The sequence below is a fragment of the Cyanistes caeruleus genome, chromosome 15 (assembly GCF_971803275.1).
Source record: "Cyanistes caeruleus chromosome 15, bCyaCae1.hap1.1, whole genome shotgun sequence".
Lineage (NCBI taxonomy): Eukaryota > Metazoa > Chordata > Aves > Passeriformes > Paridae > Cyanistes > Cyanistes caeruleus.
The window spans coordinates 7,024,533-7,050,211 of record NC_141715.1 but is presented as its reverse complement, the minus strand read 5'-3'; the positions used below and the strand labels follow the sequence as shown (position 1 = coordinate 7,050,211).

Sequence of the window (25,679 nt, the reverse complement as noted above, 5' to 3'; positions counted from 1 at the left end):
AATGCTTGTTAATAATTTTTACAGCCTTGCACATAATTGAGATGCTTCAGAGCTCATTAAAACTAGCAACAAAAGGGCTGGAAAGAATTCCATCATCTTTCCATTGCCAGCAACATATAATTGAATCATGGTATAAAATATGCAAATGTAAATTAGAAGAATTTCACAATTTGCTCGTGCAGAATTCTTTCCTGCTCCATTGTTCAGCAACAGGCACTTGGCTGCAACTGACGTTTTTCTGGTGGGTGGATGCTTTGGAAAACTGTGTTGTAGAGAGGGTTAAGGTGTGGTGGAGGAAACACCTGTGCTCAGAGGCAGCTCTGTGGAAGTGGGTGGTGGAGGAGCATTGGGACACCTATACCCAGCACATCAGGCTGGGGTTTGCTCCACAGTCAGCAGCATGAGAGATCAGATAGACCTGCTGGCCACAGTCACCGTTCTGGGGGTCCTGGAGCAAGGTAAATATCCTTTGTACAATGGCAGTATTAAGCTAATTACATTAAACTTTGTGGGATGTGGTTCCTGTATTTTTCTCAGAGTGTCTGTGCAGTGAAAGTCACTGTTTTCCAGCATGGTAAAATGATACGGATTTTTGGCTTGTTCATTGCAGAAGTGTCATGCCTGAGGGTGGTCATTATTTAACAGGGACTAAAATAATCCTCAAAGCTAGCAATTAAAACTTTTAGACTTAAAGCAATTTCGACATGGTCTTAAAGTAAACTAGTTTGTGATTGAATTTTAGCAGGTGATTTGTAACTTACAGTGGCTGGAGGTAGCCAAAATAAAGGCAGGTTAGTAAATGTGCTGGTGAGGAGGTCAGTGTACAGACAGAGCTGGTGTGGATATAGCAAAGAGCCTCGTGCACACAGGTGTTTGTCACCAATATCCTTGTATGCTCCTATGGCACAGAGCAGAGACAAGATGGACTGAGAGCACAGTAATTTGGAAACTAATGCAAGTTCTGGGCAGAAATAGACACAGAGCTCTTCAAAGGAACACAGTGACTTCTAATTTAAATAGATGCATTGTGTTTGGACCATTCAGAAGGAACGGGGTTGTTGCCAAGCTCTGTTTATTTTTGGGTCCTTTGGATAAAGTCTGTCCCTCTTGAGCTTCAGGACTCCCCTGCCTAGGATGGGGAGAGAGCCCCCATTTTATTAAAATCTTCACAATTCTATAAGGGAAGGTTTGTGGGGTTTTTTATTACTGTATTAATTGGTGAATTACATACAGCTATCACACAAATGCTTACAAATGGATGTGCATCTCTGAGGAGCATCATGTGCTTTTAGCCATCAGATGATAAATTTCTCAATATAAGTATTATTTAAAACAAAATATGCCACTTTAAAAATAGAGCTCAAGACTTCTGAATTTTCAATAATTTCCACTCAATTTACACAGACATGCCACCAACTACAAATGGAAGAAACCTTTGTACTATGATTTTTTTTGTTATTAAACTGAGGGTGGAGTGAATGTTTAGCGTGCAAAGACAAGACATGAAGAAAATTTGAAGTTGAATTACAGAAATGCTGCTGAGCCTTTTTCCTTTAGGAAACCCTCAGTAGCAAATCTCTAGATAGCAGTTTTGTCTCAAATATTTTTGTTTAATGAGAATTTCAATTACTTTTCAAAGGTTGCAGCATTAAACATTTTACTTTCATGGTATACAATCCAGGTGTGAAACAGCAGACATATAGCAAGCATCAGCACCTTCATATCTATTTGATAGGATGAGGTATCCTGGTTTTATGATCTCTGCATGGGAAGCCAAGGAGCAATTGCAAAATACTGTGCATTTCCTTTCCATCTCCTCCCATGAAATATGTGTGCCTGTCACTGGGGTTCAGAGCTGTGAGTGGCTTTCTCTGCATGTGAAGCCAAGGAGCAATTGCAAAATACTGTGCATTTCCTTTCCATCTCCTCCCATGAAATATGTGTGCCTGTCACTGGGGTTCAGAGCTGTGAGTGGCTTTCTCTGCATGTTTTGAAAGGACATTCTGTAGGTGAGTTACAGGTCTGGGATTTGCTCTGAGCAGGTGAGTGCTGAAGCACAGACATGGGCTGTCCCTACAGACACTTCTCCTTTCCATCACATCCTGGAGCAGGAGATGGCATTTAATGGCTGACCTCAGTACAGCGTTTGGTTGATTTTTATGTTTCCTTTTGAATTTCCTGGGAGCCTGCAGTTTCCACATTCTTTCAAGTAACTTTTTTTAATTTAGTCATCCTCAGTTTAGTGAAACTCTTGAGTTTAGCAGTCTTTGAATGTGTGCCCCAGCCTCGTGGTGAACATTATAACACAGAGCAAAATTATTCTACTCCAGTTTTTTCCCCTGCTCCTTTATTTTACAGCTTCAAAGGAAAGAAAACTTATGCAATGTCACTGTCAGGCCCCACAGGGCTTGTTTGCCAGGTTCACTCAAATGTGGCAGATAGCAGCTGTGATACGATTTGACAAGTTTGTGGACATAATCAAATAGAGAATGAAGAATATTTCCACTGAAGAGCAAAGTTCAGGGAGAGCTGAGCCCCTAAGCCACATGGGAATCCACACAGGTGATTAACCTCGAGACACGAATCACAAAAAAAAAAAAATGCTTTGGAAGGTTCTGCAGAGTAGATTGAACTCTTTCTCCAGGAGTCTGTGCTGAGAAGGCTCATGCAGTGTGGATTTTTTCAACACCTCATTCTGAGAATTGCTTTTGTGGACTGGTTCTTCATCCTTAGTTCTTCACCCTTACACCAGGTTTGGGGAACAGCCAGCTGTCCTCCAAAAGGCTCCTGCTCCTCTTGGGTGGTTGTTTTGTATGTTACTCATCCCTAAGTGTCAGGGATCTGTGTAGGACTTGAATATTAGCCCCATGTAGAAGCAAGATGCCAAGTGTAGAGCTGGTGGAGAGGTTTGATGTGAAATGACTCTTACCTCACCCATCAGTCACAAGAATCCTACCTTAGGGAAGGTGCAGATGGCACAAAGCAGGATGAAGGGCATTGTCCAGTGCAGTTTGGTTTATGCCACGAGCCAGATCTGCTCATGGTGCTGTAACTTCAGCTCAGTCCATTTTTGGAGAGGAGTCTGGGATGATACCCTGAGAGCATTAGGGAGGAAGAGAGGTAACAGGATGGGTCATGGTTTCATCTCATTCCCAGAGCTCTGCCAGCAGCTGCTGAATTCCAGTTGCATGTTACATCTTTCTGGGTTCACAGAGGGAGTGCTGTGTCCTGTCCTGCTGGACCTCTGGAGAAGGGTGACACCCTCACCCATAATCAACCTGCTACAAATGAATCAAAGAGGGGGGAACATTCTTGTTTCCCCCCACTTTGCTCTGTCTCATTTAGGGCTGGGTCACTGTGGAAAACACTAGAACATGCTTAATTGTTCTTAAATGTGTTCTTAAAGAAATGACTTACTAAAACCTTGTGATACGCAAGTCACATAGCATCAGATTATTTACATTTCTAATTCCCTTCTACATATGTTCTAATGCTTTTCTGCAGGCACATGTCTTGTCTTTAATCTTGGAACATCTGTCCCTACTTCCCCTTCTCTATCCTGCTCTTCTGCTTTTATCTTTGTTACAATAAGACAGTCCCCAGGGCAGGCCTTGCACCCTGGCTCCTTGTTTCTCTGTGCGATGCTCTGGAAATGTTGCTATGTGAGGATTTTGCTCACATAGCAAAAGTGTCAAGTGGCTCAGCGATACCACCACAGCCACCAAAGTAATTGTTTTTATAACTTAGTTTTCTCCTATATGAAAATAGGAGTTTTCAATAAAGGCAGCAGTGTAGTAGTGCACCTAAATAAAACACTCAGAGCATCAGCAATTGCCTGTGGGAGTAGGAGCTTTCAAGAATACTGAAACATTCCAAATCTTTATGTTGTTGAATATTTGAAGTGACTTTCCATGTCCTTTACCAATGTACAAAGGACTGATGCAGCAGACACTGACGGGCTCAAATGTGGCACTGGTAGCAGGCATGGGCAGCACCTCTGCTTCTTGAACCATTGGAGCCTTGGGGCTGCCCTGCACGAGTGAAGAGCAAGAAATAATCACCCTCTTCCCCATTTCCTTTTATTGCCATGATTAAGAGCATCTCTAATTGACTTAGTGATATCCCAGTGCTGGCAGTTTGGATGCTGCTCTGTGACGTGGGCCATACTTTGCAACCACTTTGAACAGCAGAAAATGCTGCACATCATTCTCATCAGACTGGCTGATGGTGCACAGGTACTCTAAACACAAAGTGCAAGACTAAGAAATAATTCTGCAACTCAGTGTGCACTTGGTAAGGTCTTATTGTGTGTTTTATCTCCTGGGGAGCAGCACTGAGGGCTCTGCTGGGTGTGCACCTCATACAGTGAGGTGCTGGATGTGAGATGCTGCAGTGTCATCCAGCATTCAGCTGGGATAACCAAACCTGAATTTAAAGCATGAGAGTGAAATAAATAGCACATTTATTACAGGTCATGTGTGACAGCCTTGGACTGTAGGCCTAGATCATACCAGCTCTTTCATTCTAACCACTTGCTTGATTCCAAGCCAGATAAAGCTTGGCTAAATGAACACTGCTGGTCTGTTACCATTCCTGTGTTCTGTTTTTAGCCTATTTTGCAATGCAGGTGATCTATGCCCGTCGGAAGTACAAGATTTCCCCTCCTGAAACAACGGGTCACCCTGAATTTGAGCGGACCTTCAGAGCCCAGTAAGCTGTTAAGTTTTTGTGGCGACTTTGTCTAGATAAGACTTGAGTCAACCATCACTGTTGGGAGAGACTGGTCCCCCTCAAGTCACCTTTCCACTTACTGCTACTGATATAATTTTTTTTTTCAATGCTTTGTGTACAAAGGTCTTCATTTTGATTTGGAGCTTTTTGGCTGGGGTGTTTCTGTCCATCCATGACAATTTTCCTTCTGGCATTGTGAGGCAGCCAAATTACAAATTAGTGGCTGTATAGAGGAGGCGCAGAGCATTCACGATTAGAATCATTAAATTTAATATTACCATTTGCTCCAAGTGGTGAGAGCAGCCAAAGCTTTATTAATAACCTGATATTTTCTTGTAATGTTTTGCTGTTGAATTGAAGCAAACGGCCTTGCTGGGCCCTTGAAGCTACAAGGGCATTTTAATTTTTTCCCATTCAGAAGCCATTGTACTGTGAGAATCAGCACTTGTGGGCCCCTGCTGAGGGCTGTTTCTTTTTGCTCTGTTCCTATGGAGAGAGCAATGCTGGAGCTAAAATGGAAATGTTCACAGATCCCTTCGGCTTCCAGAAAGCACCAGATTCCGTCTTTCATCTCAGTCATTCTGTTTTGTAAGCGATTGAAAGGAATTGGCTGGAGCTGGTGTGAAGGGTAGCTCCAGCCCGGCACTAAACCCCGAACAAAGCAGCTGCGTTCCCTTGCCAGCACACAGGAAACATTTGTGGAGTGACAAAACCACCGGCTTCAGTCCTTCTGTGGTGCCATGGAAGGCCAGCCTGCCTGGAGACATCAGCCTCTGTGAGCTGGGGAGCTGCTGATGTGGCTTTTAATCAAATACTGAACTGTTAAATGTGTGTTAACCACACCATGCCTTGGCTGTGGTGTTCTGGGAAACCCTGCCTCTAATGGGCAGGGAAGGTGAGCTCAGGGAACCTGGACTTGAGAAGATATTGCTTCTTTCTGAGTTTTTCTTCTCTTTTCCCTGTGGAAGAGTATATAAATGGATAATTTGATATATTGAAAAAAATAATATGGGAAAAAAGTGGTATTGATATATTACTCACTTGAAGAAAGCTGGCAGCTTCCCCTCACTGAAGCTTAAACTGCATTTATAGAATAAGCTTCTTCAGACTTTTACCAGCTTCCAGTTTGGCTCCATTCTCCAAAGGTTTGTACATTTTTGGCCAACATTAAGATTAAATTGCCTAGGGAATGGTAAAATGTGGGAGAAGCAAAACCAATGTCTTTAATAGCACAGCTCCTACTCTTGCAGAAAATCTGTATTTTTGTCACTAAAGGAAAAAGGAGGAAAACCTGGCTGTAGGTTTGATCATCTCCTGCTGAATTGTATCTGAGAGAAGGCTCCTTTTTGCAGTGTGACTTGTGTGACTCTCAAATTTGGGCTGTGCTCAGCCAAGGGGAAGAGAAAGCTCCTTAAATACTGACAGGAAGGCTCTCCCCCAGCAGCTGGAGGTGCAGCAGCTGCCTGTGATGGTGCTGTGTGTGGGATGGAGCCTGTCGAGGGCCCAGCAGAGACAAATCTCCACATCAGCCACAGCTTGTCATTCCAGGGCCATGTGAATATGGGAGAGGTGAATGCTATGTGCTGTTTGGCTGCTTTTTTTCTCTACAATACAGATATTGGGTATTCTTGATCATAGAAAAGGCCCCTTTCACACAGCACAGTGATGGTTCTCATCAGCTCTTTTTGTTTGCTCTGAGTTTCCAATTCCCTTCTCCAGCCTTGGTTATCCAGGCTCTGATGTACAAGGAGGCAGTTTTAACTCTCATCTCTGGTTCTCACCAGGGCAAACTGCTCAGAGTACTTCCCAATCTTCATTTCCCTCCTCTGGGTTGCTGGAATCTTCTTCCATCAAGGTAAGAGGGATGTTGGGGGGAACTCCAACCCAAACCATGTGAACAAACAAAAAAACCACAGCCCTAAGTTAAATCCCATTGTGACTTAGGCATTCTCTCTGTGCCTGTGAGGCTCCTGTTCATGGAAAGCAAGTTTGCCCTTTAGCTGGATTGACTGAGAAGTGCCCCAACTGCAGCTGAGAGCAGCTGAGCCCATTCCTGCCTGGAGGAGGAAGTACTGGCAGCCCTTGCTCCTTTGCTGGAGCCCGCCTATCCCCTTGTGCTGCTTCTCCAAGACAAGGTCAGGCTGTCCCAGGGTGGCAGCAGCTGAGGCAGGGCTATGTCAGAGCAAGAAACCATAACCCAAACATTTACTCATCCACTGTCTGTCCCCCTACCAAGTGAGCTCAGGGGACTGGGTTGCTGCAACAGGGAAGTTGTGTGGAGAAACCACATCAGGGAGCATTGCCAACCCAAGTCCCAGGGCAACTCTGTGGGGCAGAGAAGTTCATCCCTCACAAAAAGGGAAGAAAACATTTAAGCTCCCACAGTGGTTTAAAGCCAAATTGCTCTGGGTCATGCCCCATCTGCTGGGGTGACTGCTGGAATGCAGCTCCAGCAGTGTCCAGCACCCCAAGCCCCACCAGAACTGGGCTCCCCATCCCCACAGGTGTGACTGCAGTGTGTGGGCTCTTGTACCTCTACACCCGCCTCAAATACTTCCAGGGCTACGCCGTGGCTGCACAGGGACGGTAAGGACCTGACCGGGACTGTGGGCACCCCAAACCAGCCCAGGGAGGCTGGGAGCACAACCTGGCCTCTGCAACAGGTTTCCTTCCCATGGCTGGGATTGCAGGCAGATTTTGACCTCCTCCTCCTCCCCTCCTGCCCCCATGTGCTCATGGCTGTGTCACCTCTTATCCTGGAGGGTGGGGACTCGCAGCACTGCCAGCCTGTGCCACTCTGCCCCGGCTGGGCTGGCAGTGCCTGATGGTGTTTTCTCCCACCCAGGCTGGGACCACTGTATGCCAGTGCCTGGCTGCTCTGGCTGCTGATGGGGCTGGCTCTGGCCGGGCTCCTGGCACACTTCCTGTGGCCCAGCTCCTCCACAGGGATGGCAGCACTGCTGTGGCCTCTCCAGCTCCGTGGTGCCCACTGAGAGGAGCCACAGCTCTCCCAAAGCTCACTGTTTGTCCCAGCACAGGGGAGCCAGGCATGTGGCACCATCAGAGGGAGAGTATTTCCCTGGCTCTGCATTCCCCGCTGAAGGGAGGTGGATGCTGGCACTCCTCTGCTCTTTAGAGATAATTTCCCTTCTAGAAAGCAAATGCTTTCCAGTCCCTGCCCCCGCTGAGGAGGTTTACTGCTTTAGAGCACTGTCTGCTCTAAAATGCCTCTGGCTCTGCCTCGTGGAGCACACACTGACCCACATGCTGTTGTCTCTCCTCCTTACTGCTGTAATGATCTGTGCTGAAGAATCACACCATGGATATACAAAAATAAATTATTTTTCTCACTAGAAATCACCTGTGATTGTCAAAGGTGCTCAGAGACTGGTGTGAGAACATCTGAGCTGGGGATTGGGTTTCACAGGAAAAGCTGCTGTGATTAACTGAAAAGGATGGGTAAGCTTGCCTAAAACCACATCCAAACACTGGGAGAAAAGCCTGACCCTAGTCCAAGTACTAAAGTCTTGTACTAAAGTCTGGCAGTGATTGAATGACCTTTACTTTGCCCCAGCTTCACTTATCACCCACCCTGCAACAGGACCTTGCCCTCCCTGGATTCCATCCTCCACTGAGAAAACTTGGGGGGGTCACAGGTGCCTTAAGCAGCCCTGCTGCAAGTGACTCTCACTACTGCACCAAAGGCTTAAATTTAGCTTTTATTACAGTGCACATTGTTTTATATATTTATATAGAGATGTACTTGAAAAATCAAATGTATCCAATAATAAAAAATACAGAACATTAAAGTAGTATAATGCATTCCAGTGTATAGCTGAAAGGACATTGGGATTTACACTAATCCCTACTATTTTTGAACTGGGCTACCTCTGCTTTTTTTTTTTCCTTCCCCAATAAAACCCACATCAATTAATAACTGAAATAGTTATTTAAAAAAAGACAGTTTCTGCACTCAATCTCAAGGCATGAAGACACTGGAGACTTCACCGTGAGTTAAGGGGCTGTGTTCAATGCTGGCAGGCACAGTGTGGCATATTTTATTTTTTTTTGTTTTCCCTGCCATAATCATAGCTCCAACCCCTTTGGATTCGTTCTTCCTCTGCTGAAGGAGGGTCAGTCTTTGCCCTCACTTAATTCTCAGCTGTGGCCAGGACTGTTGCCTGGGAGAGTGCGAGGCAGGTTCCTGCCACCTCCATCCCATGGTGGGGTCAGCTGGCAGGTCTCAGTGTGACCTGCTCTGTCCCCAAATACAGCCAAAATTGCCCTGTCCGGGGCTGAAGGTGCTTTTTGTCCCCACGCTCGCTAAAGCTCATCCCGACCCCAAACTGTCCCGTGTGTCCCGAGCGGCAGCCGGCACCCCGAGGGGCCGGGGGAGCGGAGCAAAGCCTCCCCTCTGCACAGGGGGTTGGGGTCTGCTTTTTGCTCCTCTTCAGGAGAAGTCGATGCCCGTCCTGGCCCCGCAGCCCTGCTGGGGATGGTGGGGCTGGCGCAGCAGCAGCTTTGCCGTGGTCTGTCGGCGAGTGCCGCCTCCGGCAGCCGGCCCTGCGCTGTCCTGCTCCGGGCAAGGCGCCGCAGGGAGGAGGGAGCGGGAGGGAGGGAGCAGGACCAGGGATCCACGAGTGTGTCCGTTCTGCCTCCTGCCTGTTTCACTCTGCTTTTTTGATAAAAATCTGGAAGAAGAGAGGGATGGGATCAGAGCGATGAGCAGGGCAGGGGAGGGACGTGCTGAGGGAGCTCAGCTTACCTCGCTCAGGATGATCCACACCGGGGAGTCGGTCTGGATGGACAGCCTGATGGCCTCCAGTGGCCCAAAGGATGGGTCCACCTCACCCTCTGCGACACCCTTGGAAAATGAACCTGGTGGGGAGAGCACATGGCTGGCACAGGGATGGTCCTCTGGCATTGCCCCTACACTTCCCCCTCTTTCCCAGGGCACAACCAACAGCCCCAGCAAGCCCTGCCTGTGGCTGCCTCACACAAAATAGGCTAGAAAACACCACTGTGGATGGCAATACAGTGCAAAATGCCACACCTTGGAGGAAAAAAATCAGGTACACAAAACAAAATGTACTTGGAGTATTTGGTGTCATATCACTGCTGTGTGAAAGGGGACAGAGTTGCCTGACATGCTTTTTTGGTTGTGATTTTTATTTTTTTGAAAATGCAACTGGGAGAAACCAGTCAGTATGCAGAAGAATAAGAAAATGGCAAAACACTGCATGTGACAGGAATTTTTTCTTTTATTTATCTGCTTTAAAAAAAATGACATCTTAGCAGGGACACCAGGGTTGTATCACACACTGGCAGGTCTCTGGAGGCTGCAATTGCTTGTTCTTGTACAAGGGCAGGGCAAGCACTAAAACAAGCTCAAGTGGCAAGAGACGAAGTCTGGCCTGCTAATGGTTTGAGTACAGAGATGACAAAACTGCCCATGGTAGAGGTTTTTAATCCCAGAGTAAGCAAACAAATAATCTGCATCATTTGGTCCCAGCTCTGAGCAGAGATTGGCAGAAATGCAGGACTGAAAACTATCTGAGGAGGACAACCTGGTCTGAGAGAGAGGGCAGTGGAGGAGAGGAGGCAATGACAATTAAATACTGCTCCAACCTTTCTCCTGGCAAGCAGAAATTACTCTTTGCCAAGCAAATAGCTCTAAGGTTCTTGCCATGCAGGTGAGGCCTTGGGCTGTGTTATCAAAGACAGCAAGCACTTTACCACCCACACCCCACTGTACCTATCTGGATGTAGCCATCCGCTGTCCTGCGGTACTTGATGACTGCGCCTCTTCCCTCCTGCAAGGCTTCTTTATCTGACTGTAGACTCTGCAAAAGGAGAGGAGTTTTGTGCAAAGCCAAAGGCAAGACTCACCCAAAAGTCCCAAAGGAAAAGCAGCAACCCCAGAGATGTCCTTGCCAGCAAATCCTAACATCTCGTCCCATACCTGGTAACCCTGAGACACACGCCCAAAACAAGAGGACAGCTGCAGTCCTCACACTGCTGTATCCACTGCACCATTCTGGCTTCATCTCCTCCTCTGCAGCCATCCCACCCATTGCAGCATCCCCAGACAGGGATGGCTCACACAGGCATGCTTAGCAAAGCACCCCATTCCCGAGGTGGCATCACACCAGGCATGACCCTCTGGCTCCCTGCCAGCACCTGTAAGAGGCACTCAAATCTTGTAAGGATTTTCCTGATGGCTCTAAGCAGTTCCCTCCTCTCAAGCCTCTTTTGCTTCCCACTCCACCCTCACCTCAAATCTCAAAGACTTACGTCAAACGGCAGAACCTCCACGGTTGTGTTGAAGAGTTTGTCTTCGGGGTGCTCGATGTTCCCACTGCGGAAGAAAAACCTGTGACAGAGACCAAATCCACAGAAAGGCACACTGAGCGAGGGGGCACATGATGGCTTTCACCCCATCTGAATCATCAAACAGCTCAACCTAACAGGCACCTTCCCAAAGAGCCCACAGCACCATTTGGCCTGAGACTTTCTATGCCAGATCAGCTAAACCATGGACTGCTCACAAGTGCAGGAAAGCAAAGGGCTCTGGCAAAGGTGGCCCCAGTGAGAAAGGGTTAAATTATCCTTCTCCTGGAAGAGCATTGCTCTCTTCTCCTCAGCAGCCAAGCAGAAGACAGGCAAGAAATTTGATTTAAATTGCCAGAAGAGCAGAAGTCAAGTGCCTCCATGTGCTCTGGGCTGCCCCCACACCCCCAGTGACCCCTCAAGCACTGGCCTTTCAATACGGAGAGGTTTGAAGAATCGGAATCGGATGAAGTCTCCAGCAGTGGGAGTGAAGGCCCAGAAGAAGTCCTCCCTCAGGTAAGCCTTCTCCAAGGTGAAGTGCTGGTAGGTTTTCAGGCTGGTGCTCACCTCGGCAGGAGGGTTGACGTGCTCTTTCCGCAGTGCCTGTTTCCCAAAGTCCTTGTCCTTGGTGGGCACAAAGCAAAAGGGCAGAGAAGGGCCATGAGCTGCTCTGGCCTGTGAGGAACCAGGGTCACAGCTACAAGGCACTGCAAATTAAAATTTTGTGATTTGCAGGGCACAGAAGGATGAGACATGGAAGTAATCTGGGAAAGGCACCAGGCAGGGGAATGTGTGACTGGATCCAGGACACTGCTTCAGGAGAGGCAGCTCAGAGAAACACCCCTGCTCTGTGCTCTGATCCAGCACACCAAGGAGCCTTTCATTGTCCTAATGTCCCTGAATGCCTGGCCCTGCCCCAGGAGTTCTGGAAACAGTCTTTACACTTGAGGAGAAAGCAGCTGTGAGGCTGACAATAGCATAAAATGACTGGATTACATGGCCTGACAGCACTGCACTGTGATACAAACTGGATTATACCATCCATTTCCCCAGGGATCACACAGACAGCACAGCCCAGGGATGTCTGTCCATGGGTTCTGCACTTGTGGGAAGCTGCATTTTGTTCATGTTTAAACACACATCAACAATTCCAGCTCTTATACAGTGAGTTATAATTTGCCCATCACCAAATCCCAGGAACATGGAGTGGAGTGGGAAGGAAGTCAGACCAACCCAGGAGTCATCTCTCAAGGTTTTTCAGTAGATCCTTCGAAGTCACTTGCCTGGACCATGGTCTGGCACTCAGGGTGAGTGGCCATGACTGGTACCAAGGCCTGAAATCTTGCAGTGACTTTTGGTGCATGTCACTGCCATTCTGAGGAGCAGGAGCTACCTGAGCTCACTGTAATTCATCATAAAACAAAACCACTTCACAGAAATCCAGCTGCCACCAGCTGCTGTCACTGATGTCCCCACCCAAAAGCAGTCAGTTCCTGGGTGTCTGCAGGCCAGGCCACCTGTAGCTTGGACAGAGAGCTGGTACCCACCTTCAGCTTCTGAATCTTCCCAGCCAAGGAGGAGTGGGTTCCCACGTGCTGGAAGAGCGAGGGCTTGAAGCGGATCCTCAGGTTTGCCTTCTGCCTGTCGCAGTGTTTCTGAAACGAGACACAGTGCCCCAGGCTCAAACCTCTGCAGGCCACTGTGGCCCTCACCAGGGATGGACAAGGACACAAGGAGTGACAGACAACCCTGTCCTCCATCTCTGTGCCCTTCTGTGGTGTTTAGGCTCTAAGCTGGCAAGAGGGCTTTTAGCCACACTCTGGGGAAACCAGACCGAGACTCTTGGCCACTGGCCCCCCTGGCTCTGCTGGGCAGGGTCCTGGTTTAAGGGCCAAATTTCTCCTGCCAAGCATAGCTAAGAATGCTGAGCAAATCCCCGCTGTGCTGTCAGGGAGGAACAGCCAGAGAATTGAGTTTCCTTTGCCCTTGGCTTATTAGGAAAGCCTTTTTCCTACAACTCAGAGCTTGGGATCGCTGATGTCTGAAGGTACAGTAATCCTGGGATGACTCAGAGCCCAGGGGAACAGGTCCCAAGTGTGGGCTGTCTCTGGATGGGCAGTTCCCAGTCTGCTGGCAGGAGCTGTGAGCAGATGTACAGTACATGCCACTGTTAGAGCTGCTAGGCTGTTTCACACCTATCCACCACATAAATAAACTTGGAGAGGCAACTGTGATCCTGGCAGTGATTTACCATGGAGTGGAGGGAGAGAGACGATGGAGAGGGAATAAAGGACAAAAGGGAAAATCACTGAGAGCGTGGGGAGATGAGAACTCACATTTTAAAATAGCTCATTTCTCTCAGTTTTGGGGGAGCAGGACAAAAATACAGGTTAAAAGCTGTATGGAGAGGGTATTTGTTATCCAACTTTGGCTTTTTCCAAGAAAAGAAATGCATGCACATCCCTAATGCCATCTGTTCTTGCAGCCTCCCACCCGGCAGAAATCCCGCGGTGGGTGCAGCATCGCCGGATGCCTGGAACAGACAGGGTGCCACACCAAGCCCCCAGCACGGCCTGGGAGCTGGGAAATTCCAGGCATGACCCCTGAGAGCTGCAAAAGAGATAATCCCCTAATCCAGCTCACGTTACATTAGAAAATTAAAACTAGCCATGCTAATGGGACAGATCCTACTCGCTGCCAGCAACTCTGGATGCAACTCCATCATGGCTATCTCACTCTGGATGGGGAGAGGAGGAGGAAGGGGAATGGAGGCAGCTACTGCATCTCCTGATTTACCTTTCTCCCCTTTTCCTGCACTACTAAAGAAATGTTTCCTGAAAGCAGACTTGTCAGACAAGCCAGGAGGGGGAACAGCTCAGTTGGTGGTAAGAAGGTCATCCTTTCACACAGCTCTACCCCAGGTAAATCTAAAATTAGTTAAAAAAGAAGGTGCAAAATAGACCCAGAGCAGGCAGAGCACTCACCAAAAGCTCAGGTCAAACAAACTTTCAATCAAAAAGACAAATCCTCCCCGCTACCAATTTGATTCTGCACAGTGGGATTTACAAGCAAAAGTCATGTTTGAAAGGGCACTGTACAGAGTTAATCATGCAAACAGTGGGGGAAAGGAGCCAGAAATCCACATGGAAAGTAGGTTAATTTTTAAAAAGGCAACATGTTTAAGAGGTTTGCAGTTTCCCCTGAGAAAACCTTGGTTCCATCAGGTAGGAAAAGATGAGCACAGATGAGCTAAGGAGAAGATGATCCTGCACAGCAGGACCTGCATTTAATCAGTGTTCAAGCTGAGGATTTTGAAGGTGGGGGCACAGACAGCAGCATCATTCCCAGCTCCATCCCAGCATCCCACCCATCCGGCTTTCCCCACAGCTGTGCAGACTGTGGGGTTGCCAGACAGTCCTGGGGACTGCTGTGTCACATCTGAACACATGGTTTGAGCTGACAGGAGGATTCAGTGAACATCATCTGAGACTGGTCCTGCTGCACCAGGGGTACTGGAGACAATGCCTTGTCCTCTGCCAGGGATCAGGCCAAATTAAACCACATCCTTGCCCCAGTTCTGCAGAGCTCTGAGGATGCTCCATCCCCCCAGCACATAAATACAATATTAATTCCCAGAGTGACCACTTACTGTGGCATTTATCACCACAACATGGTTGTCACCATGAAGTCTGTTCTGAGCCACTGGCTCTGAGCTCTGCACAGGGACTCTGCTGCTTGTTCTCCACTGGGGGAGGAGGGCAAGCAAGCGTTTGAGTAAATACAGTATGCTCAGAGAGAAGACAGGAGAGTATCTGGTGCTGAGCTCATCTTACATCTGCTGCCACACACACTCCTCCTCTGCCCTTCCCACTCGCTTTAGCCCCTTGCTGCTGGAGTTCAAACACAACCTCCACAGGGCACTGGGCCTTATGGCTCTGCAAAAGGAGTGGCAGCACAAAACCAGAACCCATTTCACCTCTCTGCACCCTCTCAGAAACCCTGACAAGAGTTTTGTGTGATCTGGCTTCATTCTGGCAGACTGTGCAAGGAGGGTTTGCTCGGGGTCATCTGGGGTGAGCTCTCTGGGCAGTCTCCATGTGTTCTCCAGGAGGGTAGGGCACATGGATCCAGCGTCAAAGGGTTATTCTGGGGTTGTAGTCAGCGAGTGGGAAACGGCTTCAGGGAGAGAAGCACACCGGAATGCAAAACAACACACAAGAATGGGGAACACAGGACTGGAGGAGGAATACCCTGTTAGTGCTTAGATGCAGAAATAATGCCTTTCCTGGCAGCTGCAGACTACAAAAGCCTGAACTCCCAGGTCTCCACTTACACAGTCCACAAGGACACCCTGCGGCACGCTCCACAGGGATGGCTCGGTGCAGTCAGTTAGCACCAGAGCTCACAGAAAAGATCCTCTGGAGGCACAGCCAAGTGTACATTTGCACACACACAGAACATTTCCCTTCAACAGAGGTTGTTTACATACTGCATCTTTCTCAGGGTTGCAGACTTTCACCCAGAGGATGTGATCCAGCAGCCAGTCAATGGGTTTGTCCTTATAGAACATCAGGATGAACTCCACAATCAAGCTCAGATCCAGAGACTTGAACATTTTTCCTAAAGCACAAAGAGAGAGAGAGGAGCTAAGGTATGAAATGGTCTAGAATCAGAGCTGGGAAAGAAAAAATTGGGAGACTGGGCTATGGAGGTTAGATGTGTCCATCTACGTGAAGGAAACAGCACGTGGCTCTGGTTTATGTACCAGCACTGCTGACATTGCCAATACAGTTCTGGATTTAATATTTGCTGCAGAATTAGAAAGCATTAGAGTTTCACAGGTCATAACAGTATCAAAAGGTCTAAAAATCTCCCATTCAGTAAAGAGAAACAGGGATGAAAAATGCAGCCAGCTGCAGGACAGACCATTTCCTGCCCTGAAAACTACAAGTTTTAAGCCAGTCAAACCAGTATCCAAAATAACAGATCAAGCTGCTACTGAAACCATGTAGTGCTGTTCCCAAAATAGTTCTGGGCTGATGTAAACTTCCTTTTGCACACTCTTAGGCAAATCCAGATCTCATCCAGCCTAAAAGCTACTGGCCATATCTAGGCTGTTTGGCTGTCAGCTGGGCCACTCACCAGGCTTATTTTTACTAAAAGTGAGCAACAGCAGTACCAGCTGTGAGGTTCTTTCTCCCCTGTGCCAACACAAGGGTCACTGCAAAAAAAGGAGGGGATCAAGTATTTTACCATCTTGTGGGGACAATTTCTTAGGCCAAAAACGTAGCACTGGCAAGAGCCAGCAGGCTCTTGTGCCTGATAGGACTGGGGTGAGTGGGGGAGAACATTACCAATGAACCCCAGCTGAGAGAACTCCAGGATCATCCACTCCTCAGAGGGCTGCTGCAAGGCAAAGTTCTTCATCGTGCTGAGATAGTTTGGTTTGGCCACAATATCATCTTCCAGCTGCAAGACAAAAGGGCACAGTTCCAATGTCCCATCCAGGTCCCAGCAACAGTCTCTCTATGCAGAGCAATCACACCTTAGACCAGAGGAAAGCCTTGGCACAGACCCAGTTTATTCTAGAAGGTGCTCCAAGCACTTTTTCTCACTTAATCTAACAGGTAAGAGAAATAAGGACTTCTGCCTTTCTTAAGTGGGAGGTCTCAAAGTCAAAAAGTGTTTTTAAAACCCAGCTTTTGAACCTATGTGGTTAAAACCTGCTCCCACTCTGCTGCATCACAGAATTGAATGTGCTCTTTGCTCTCTCTCAGCTGGTATGAGCCAGTACAGTGAACTCACAGGTACATCCATCTTCCCTTCAGCACCAGCACCAAACCCACCTGCACATAATAAATGCCTTTGGACTGGGCATACATCATTAAAAAGCAGTAGTCCAGGTTCTGCTTTGTCCTCCACCTGAAAGAGACAAAGACAATGGGAGTGTTGGTCTCTGCTGGGATAGGGCTGCTCCAGGGAGCCTGCCAAGGCTGGGTTTGAGATGGGAAGGTGACACAGCCCTGTGAGGCAGAGGGGATGGCATATGGCTTCTCTCTTTGGTCCCTGATCAGCTAAGAATTACTGGAAATCTCAAGGAGTTCCAAAATGAAGATAATTTGGGTTAAAATGAGCCCCTTGCTTGGTGACAGAAACACCACAGCACAAAGGAAGCCTGGCAAACCTGGTGTTACTTCATCCCCTGTCACCAAATCACATCCTTCCAGCTCTTGGATAATTCAAGTTTAAGGTCCTCACCTGCCCCTGCAGAAGAGCCTTTCCTGCTGGAGTCAGTGAGGAACTTGCTACAGTTCCTTAATTCAGGGCTTGCTTGCTTTATGTGCTCACTCATTCTTACCTGACTCTTTCCTTGGGGTCTCCAAAGGATTCTCGCAGGTGGGAGAAATCAGGATAGAAATGTGGAGATGGGGATATTACCTCCAGGAGACCTGAGTGTATTTCCTTTGGGAATCTGAGGGAGAAAAGCAGCAGTAAACAAATACCTCCACATCTGACACAACATCTGACCAAATCACTGGGTAAACACTGAGCCACAGAACCAAACAAAAAGCACAGCCTCTAAGGTACAACTTCCCTGGTACCTAGTGCATTTCCAGGCCTCATCAGAAGACATCAGCAGGGATTGACATGGACATTTTAAGTTATCTTCTCCCTCCCACAGTCTCTAATAGCCCCATGTGCACATACTCCCCCAACCAGCATCCTCCTCCCTCCTGCACACACGGGTCAGCTTTAAAGACCGGCCCTGAGCACCAGGTACCCTTTACAGGATGAAATGACCTGCAAACTGGTTCAGCAAAGAAAGGGCTTGGCACTACAGTGCCATTTAGAGATTTTCCAAAGGCATCAGTAATTAAAATTAATTTTGCAGAGGTTGTGCTATACATTTCTGCTAAGTTGCTTAAAACACTGCTGTGCTGTAGTTCAGAGAGCCAGCAGGAAGTCTACCTATTCTCTTATGCTGATAAAATCAGCATTTGCTTTTCCTATAATGTGGCTAAGAAACCCTTCAAGAGTCAAACTCAAACAGAAAATAATGTCACCCATCTTAAAAGTAGGCACCTACATCAGCCTTAAGCAATACCCTGGGACTGCTCTAACTGTGAGAGATAAGCAGGAAAAACAGTTATTTTTATACTGCCTTTTGGAGGACATTTGGTGCAAGGCTGATTTCCTTTGTTTGTGCAGAGCCTGGAGGATGGGAGATGGGGCAGAGGGAAACAAAGCAGTGAGACTCCCCAAAACTTCTCACTGCTTTTTCCCTTCTTTATTCTTTCTTTGGGACTGGAAGGTCTTTCAGCTAACATTTTCAAATCTTCCCTTCTTCAAGCAGCAGTGAAACAGCAGCTTCTCACTGAGCTGAAAAAAACATTTCAGTAAAGCAGCAACAGCTTTCTCCCTCCTGTGAGAAGCCCAGCCTGCCCTGGCCCCACACCACCTCAATTCAATTTGGAAGAAAAATAATTTCAGTGGCTCAGGGAGGGGCAGGAGGCACTGGAGAGGGGGATGATGAGAAATCAAATCATTAAGTCAATTAAAGTTTCAGGACTTGTACGCAGAGGCGCTCTCTGCAGCAGCGCCCGGTAATTTCATCAGGATCCACCGGACAATCAGTCCATTATCCCCCGAGAAGTGCGTCCTGCTCCTGCAGGCACAAGGAGGGGAGCCCTGCCAGCTCCTGCACAGCAAGATGGAGGGCTCTGCTTCAGCTTCAGCTCTCCTGCAAGTGCCACACAGTGCTCCCCACGCCGGTCCCAGCCCCTCTCCCATCCCTGCCTCGGGACAGGGGCTGCCAGGAGCTGCTGCCCTTTCGCTTCTCCTTCCTGCGGCCACTGCGATGATCCCTTGGAAAGGAGCAATGGCAGGAGCTGGACGGGAGTCACCGCCCCTTCTCTCACCCCCCCTTCCCTTTGCCCCGAGCTCTGCTGCTGTTATCGCTGGACCAGCTCATGGTTAATAATCCATCACCAGCTTCTGCTTAAACAGCCACAGACGAAGCTGCGAAAGCCACTGAGGCTCCAGGACATAAATAGCAGCCAGCAAGAGAGACAAATGTAACTGGAGCCTAGAACAAGGGGAAAACAAACAGGCTGGAGTGGGAAGAAAAGATAGATCATGGATTTTAAAGCAAAATAAGGCAGGAGCTTTCGTGTGTGCTTACTACATTGCCCAGACTGCACAGAGCAAGGACAGGGCTGCAGCAGACGCTGAAACAACCGCCAGGATCGCTGGAAATCTAAACAATCCATCTCCTCACAGTGCCCCAGGGCAGAAGAAGCAAAACAGAACAAAATGACCACGTGTGTTAAATACTTGGGGCACAAAGCAGCCTCCTAGAAGCTACATACGGGATGCACTTTAGAATGAGCAGAAAGTGAAAGCAGCATTAGCAAAGAGAGCACAGAGTTTAAAAAGAGGGAAAAAACCCCAAGCAACAATAACAAAATACAACAGGGAAGCAGAAAAGTGTATTTTCTCCTTAATGAAGCCCTTTCCTGGCCTTGCTGCAGGCACACACTGTACACTGAAGCCACTTGGAAGTGCTTACAAGTTTTTGATATTTTCTGCCACTCCGGCTGTGTACTGTGGATCCGTCTGAAAGCAAAACAAAAGCAGTGTTAGACCCTTCAGCCTCAGCCTGTGTCCCCCATGGCTCAGAAATCTTCTTCAACACATCCAGGGTATTGTCAGCACATCTGTATCATCTTCATTCACCCTCATATCTCCTTTTATCCAGCTTTACTGCTCTCCCATGCTGACAGGCTCCCAGGAGCCCTCCTCTGTGTTAACCAAAGGCATCACACACCAAAATCCATCCCAAAGGCCACAAGATCCTGCACATCTTCCCCATGTGCTCTCCTAGCACTTCTGCCCCTGCCAGCACCAGGTGTTTGCACAAGTTTTAACTTCTGGGCTATTTATTTTTTTCCTAAACACCCTGTCTTGCATCCAGGAGAATATTCATAGCAGCGAATACTCTGTACCCTTTGGTGAAAATGAGGGGTCTGTTTTATAAGTTTTTAATTTCAGGTTCATTTTGACACTTTTCTTCCTAAAGCCCCAGTTTGTTCCAACAATCAGCATGGCAACCCATAACATTTGGGAGACAAAGGTCGCCAGTGCTGCTCGCTGCTGTCTGTGGGTGAGATAAGTGCAAGCACAGGGACCAGCCTGAAACCGTCTGCACAGTGACAGGGAAAACAAAACCCCACAACAAAGGGCAGGAGACCCAGGAGCAAAAACTGTTCCTGTTTCCTGGTGGTGGCACTGATTTGGGCAGCCATATGAGGTCCTGGGTGGATCTGCCGATGCAGCATCGCAGAAGCCGGGACCAGCTGCTGCTGGGTGAGGTGAGAATGAGACACCGGGATGTGTCACAGGCTGAGCACAGCACTTCTGTGCTGGCACGGAGACAAGGGAGGGTTTTCTCCAAAGGAAAAGGTCCCTTTCCTAAACAGGGCTCAGAGTTCCAGTGCTGGACTGATTTCTTACCGCACTGTGCCAAGAAAACAGCAATGGGAAAAACAAAAGCAGGAAAGATGCTCCTGGCTTTGGCAGGAACCATGTAGCTCCACTCCAAGTGTCTGAAACAGTGGGCTGGTGACAGCTGAGCCAGCCATCTCACCCCAGGGCTCCCCACAGGCAGCTGAGGAAGCCCCTGCTCTCCCAGGCAGCCCAGCCACTGTGGATGACACCTGCAGTGGCCAGCAGTGACACCTGGGAATGAGAAGTCCCTATCCCAGGAAGGACATTCAGTTGTTGCAGTTGTGCCAAGTCTCCAAATTACTCAGAATTTACCTCAGGTTCATACCACCCTCTCCACTATTTACTCTTTATTCCATGCCCTAACAAGTGCAGGTACATGGAGAAACACTTTGGGAAGAGGCAGAGCAGGCACAGCAGTGGCAGACACTTGCACAGAAGGATGTTGTGCAGCTCCAAGACCAAACTTGGCCAAAGGAATCTGCAACAACTGCCAATGCTGTTACTGGGATGTGGTGTGTGTGCTCCTGCACCTCACAGGATCAGAATTAATTTATTTGTTGTTCACTTTTCTTGTTATAGGTACATCTTGAAAATCAGGAGCTGCCATCAGAGCACACACCTTATTTTCAAGTCAACTAAAGTAGTGTTACTTCAGTCCAAAACAGGAGCTGGTCTGGGTCAAGTTGCTTAAAGCCTCTCAGGCTTCAACTTACCCACTGCAAAAACTTGTCACCAAACTTGTCCTGGCTCCAAGGGAGCTAAATGACTGCAAGGGAGCTAACCCTGTCCTGGGCCCTTTGGGCTGCACCCATCTGGGCACACCTTGTCCCTGTACAAAATACCAGCCAGAGCCCTGAAGGCCAAATGCTACTCAAAATGTCAGATTATGGGTAAACAGGCAGCAAACCCAGCCATTCATCTTTGTTCCGCTCTCAGTAACAGGCTACTGAGGTTTATCTTTCTCACCGGATTTCTGGAAATTAAGACAAATGCACTTCAGGCTCAAGAAAATAATCCTGAGAGGAAAGCCATGGAGAAAAATAAACATCTAAACCCATAGATAAAAGCAGCTCTTGCGGATTAATGTATCAAGTCTTTTTAGCCCTTGGATTCAGCAATGGATTCCGGGCTCCAGGCACCAGTACTAAGAGGCATATCAGTCTCAACCCCGAGTCACCAACTCTTGAGTTTCAAGAGGGGTTTAGTGCTGCGTTACAGGTACATGGAGAAACAGAGCTGCTGCAGGAGCAGATCTGAGAGCTCTCCTAGGCATGGTCATGGGGCTGCTCCAGTTCATTTTGTGGATGACCACTCGAGCACCCTGCAGAAGGCATCATGATTCAGGTGAGCTGTGCCACACCAGTAGCTGCTAATGGGACACATTTGCCTGCTCACATCCTGATCCTCTCTGGCCCAACCAGCATTTCATTTTGGTCAATTCACACCTGCTGATCCTGCTGGACAGCAGCCCAAGGCCCGGCTCATCTGCCCAGTGAGTGGCAGAGCTGGTGTCCGGGTGGGCAGCATCCTGTTTGGCACCGAGGCTGGCACACAGTGGGGTGGGGGGCCAGGGAAACGGGGAAAAATGGCAAAGCTCTGTCTTACCTCGGCAATGAGGACAACGATGACAGAGTCCTCCTTCTCCTGCTGAGTGAGCTCTGAGATGAGGGAGTTGAGGGTGTCGGTGAGGTAGGAATGCACCTCCCGCTTCACGCTGGGGATTCCCATCACGACGGACACTGCCCAGGGCCACGGAGAGATTTTAGAGAGGGGGGCTGTGTTGGACATTTTGCTTTGCTCCCATGACCAACTCATGGTTCACCTGGTCAGTGCCAGGCTCTGTCATTAAAAACCAGCAGTGAGCAGCAGGCTGGGGGGCTCCTGGGCTATGCAGGGTTCCCACACTCCTGTCCTCAGCTCAGTGCCAACCAGCAGCACCCCAGCAGGCCAGGCTAGCAGGGCACCCATGGGCAGTCAGACAGGCTCTGCTTTTTTTCCTGAAGGAATGATCTCTAAGGAAATACCCAAAACCCTTTTCCCTCCCAGGGGCCTTTCCACTTGTGAACAGCAACTTGAAGACCACCTCTTGTTCTCCAAAGCCCTCCCATGGCAAAAAACACTCCAGTTTAGTAGGTGTAAGTCAGGTCATTGGTGCTGGGTTGCGATTTGGGAGCTGGGGGAATCATCAAGTAACCAAAATCCTGTTCCTGATGGGATTTGTCCCCTTAGCTGGGTTACAGTCTCCATGAAGCACCCTACAAACTATGCTTTCATCTGAAGCCCTTCCAGGCAAAGTCTAGAGCACTCTGGATATGGAAAGCAGCAAACAACATCTGGCAGAAGCATCAAGAACATTTTAGGGCCAGTCAAGAGCACAGACAGCACTCCCCTGTAGACTTGCAGGCGTGACATGGCTCACCCACCCCACATGTCACCATAACCAAGGAAGCTTGCATGATGCATGCAGCCCTTCCTCCAGTCCTGCTCGTATCTGAGCCACAGCCAGGCCCGGAGGAAAGGGGAGGGACAGGCACCAAGGTGAGGAAGAGCACCAGAAGCAGCACTAATTCCCATTTACCTCCAGTGCGCCCCTGTCCCACATGCACGGCTGGCTGCAGACTGTTCTCCTTTGACAGCAAATGTGGCAAATGATGGAAGATGGTGGGAAGGTGCAGCACATTCTTGTTGGTGATATTCCACAGTTTTAACTTGGTTTCGTCTTAAAAAGGAAAAGGGAATCAATTGCAAGGCACGGTAGGCAGGAAGAGACTGCAAGGCAAAAAGCCTTTTTACAGCAGCCTGGCCACCCGAGACTGCTGCTGGATTATAAAAAATCAGGCCAACCTTTAACATGCTACCACAAACCCAATTAAAGTTCAGCAGGAGCCAGGAGGGCCTTAAAGAAGTCCCGAAATATTTGGGAAGGAGAGGGGAGAATGAAGATAAAATGAAGGTCAAATCAGATCTTTCTGCAGAGATCCAATTTTCTTGAACTGAGCAACTTAAAAAAAAAAAAAAAAAGAACAAATAAATCGGCGAGGGGTGCTCAGCCAGCCTAACTCCTTCCTCCCCCCTCTCTTTGGATACCCATTTTCCATATGGGTTGAATACAGCCATAGGAAACGGAGTGTATGACTTGCAAGGGAGAAAAAAAAGCTTGTAAGCAAGCAAATTGGCAAATATCCTCGGCAGAGGCAAATCCGTGTTTAATGATGCTTATGCACCTCTAATTAAACAGGAGTTTAAGAGCTCCCAAGTCTCTCTGAACTCCACAATTTGCTCGCACCGGGGGAGAGAAGAGCAGGTCCTGTCCGCAGCCCTGCGCACACGCACACACACACACCTCTCTACCTCCTCATTAGAAACAGCTTCAACACTGCCCCAGATCCTCAACGCCTGTTTATTCACCAGATAAGCTGCTCCAGGTGCGGTTTATGTCCCGCAGGGCCTGCTTCTCCGACAGTGCTCTCTTGATCTCCTCCAGGACCAGGTTGAGCTCCTTGGAGCGCTTCAGGCTCTCCTGCTCGGCTGCGTGCAGCCGGTCCCGGAGCGCGAGGAACTCCCGCTGGTAGATGTCCACAACGTCACCTGGGATGGAGAAGAAAGAGAAGTTTCGTCCTCTGTGCTCAGAAGGCTTTCACTCATACCTCCCTTGCCTCCCCAATCCTTAAATTATAGATTTAGGGAGCTGTGGTCCAGCATGCACCCATTGGTGAAAGGGTTGTGGGGAGGGCAGATTAAGTTGCAGAACTACAATAATAAAGCCACTTCCATTTTTCCTCTTTCAGCTTGGGTTTCTGGGTCATGTAGAAACAGAATCATAGAACAGTTTGGGCTAGAAAAAAACTCTAAGATCATTGAGTCCAACCATTAACCCAGCAATGCCAAGTCCACCACTAAACCATGTTCCCACATCTACGCATCTTTTACATCTCTTCAGGGATTGTGATTCCACCACTTCCCTGGGCAGCTTGTGTGAATGATGGGCAGATTTCTTCTGAAGGATTTTTTCCTAATATCCAATCTATCCATTTCTGCAGGTTGAGCCTTCCCCAGTTTGTAAAAAGCTTTCCCTTCCTAGATACAAAAATACAACCATCCCCTGGAGGATCCTGAGTGATGGAAAGAGAGATGCTGGCAAGGGGTAATGCTGCCCTGCAGTGAGACAAGGGTGCAGACAGCACCTCCTCCAGCTTTGGAAGAGAGCCCCAAAGTTTAGCAGTCAAAAGAGATTTTGTGAATCTAACCTCTCCAAAACACATCAGGATAAAGAAAATCACATGGCAACAGCTACCTGGATGCTTATATGAATTCAAGTGTTTGGATACACACCTTTAGGACGCATCATAAATATATAAAAAACCCTTCTGATAGGGTAACAAAGCTTTTCATTTTGAAACAACATTGTATCCCATGCTCTGTAAACAGAGCAATAAAACTATTAAGAGCTTTCAGTCAGAACTAACTATACAACAGCTGGGAGTGGAATCAGTGAGCCACAGACAAACCTTCACGGGACATTTTTTCCCATTACTAATGAAGCTGCTCATTAAAAACACACTTTTATCTGTGGTTATTAATGTGTTTTCAGTAAGATTGTAACTCACAAGACTATACCCAAAGCAGATTTATCCACTAAATAGTAGACTCTTAACCCAACCACGTCTAGGAGAGATAATGATCAAAAATACTGCACTGGAACTTCCCAACACAGGCTAAATATAAATCAAAGCAATTGAACTTGCAATTGATACATTGACTGCATCAAAAACTTCTATTTTGGGGTCCACGAAGAAAAATAAAAAGGAATTTTGAAAATCAGACATATCCAGCTTCAGTGCACAGAGTTTCCAAGACAACACTGCTTCCCAGTCCAGCTACTGGTAATGCTTTTGCCTAGAAAAAGTTTCCCCTATTCAGACTTTCCCCCAAGAAAAACCTCCTTAAAGACTCTGCTTCAGCAGAAGGGACCCCCCCAAGGCAGTCTGGCTCCTATTAACCTTTTGACATTATTTTCAAAGCCACAGCACATGGGGAGGGAGCAGAGGAAGTTACACCCATTTGATGACTCCGTCCATCTGACAACACGTTATTCAGAGAAATTCAAGGGA

General features: G+C 48.0%; 2 protein-coding genes across 3 annotated transcripts in view; one reads left to right on the top strand and one right to left on the bottom strand.

Moving 5' to 3' along the window:
* The first annotated feature begins 358 nt into the window (after positions 1–358).
* Positions 359–8,540, top strand: LOC111935555 (leukotriene C4 synthase-like). Its single transcript, XM_023935973.2, has 5 exons — positions 359–458; positions 4,611–4,710; positions 6,516–6,586; positions 7,236–7,317; positions 7,577–8,540. Exons 1-5 carry the CDS (start codon positions 401–403, stop codon positions 7,722–7,724), a joined length of 459 nt encoding a protein of 152 aa, XP_023791741.1. The 5' UTR covers positions 359–400; the 3' UTR covers positions 7,725–8,540.
* Positions 8,438–25,679, bottom strand: part of MGAT4B (alpha-1,3-mannosyl-glycoprotein 4-beta-N-acetylglucosaminyltransferase B) — a 50,925-nt gene continuing 33,683 nt past the window's right edge. For both annotated transcript variants that reach the window (XM_086852202.1, XM_086852201.1), the window contains exons 2-15: positions 23,977–24,156; positions 23,147–23,287; positions 22,174–22,307; positions 19,631–19,677; positions 17,420–17,533; positions 16,908–16,983; positions 16,416–16,530; positions 15,551–15,681; positions 12,609–12,716; positions 11,492–11,685; positions 11,026–11,104; positions 10,487–10,574; positions 9,497–9,609; positions 8,438–9,422 (exon numbers count right to left, since the gene is read on the bottom strand). In XM_086852202.1, coding sequence (XP_086708328.1) covers positions 9,399–9,422; positions 9,497–9,609; positions 10,487–10,574; positions 11,026–11,104; positions 11,492–11,685; positions 12,609–12,716; positions 15,551–15,681; positions 16,416–16,530; positions 16,908–16,983; positions 17,420–17,533; positions 19,631–19,677; positions 22,174–22,307; positions 23,147–23,287; positions 23,977–24,156 — 1,544 coding nt within the window. In that variant the 3' untranslated portion in view covers positions 8,438–9,398. The remainder of the gene's footprint in view (positions 9,423–9,496; positions 9,610–10,486; positions 10,575–11,025; positions 11,105–11,491; positions 11,686–12,608; positions 12,717–15,550; positions 15,682–16,415; positions 16,531–16,907; positions 16,984–17,419; positions 17,534–19,630; positions 19,678–22,173; positions 22,308–23,146; positions 23,288–23,976; positions 24,157–25,679) is intronic.

Bases quoted from the DNA above. Each gene is read 5' to 3' on its own strand.
- LOC111935555 (XM_023935973.2), top strand. From the start codon at position 401: ATGAGAGATCAGATAGACCTGCTGGCCACAGTCACCGTTCTGGGGGTC. The intron at 459-4,610 runs GTAAATATCCTT...TTCTGTTTTTAG, and splicing joins TCTGGGGGTCCTGGAGCAAG to CCTATTTTGCAATGCAGGTG. The intron at 4,711-6,515 runs GTAAGCTGTTAA...GGTTCTCACCAG, and splicing joins GAGCGGACCTTCAGAGCCCA to GGCAAACTGCTCAGAGTACT.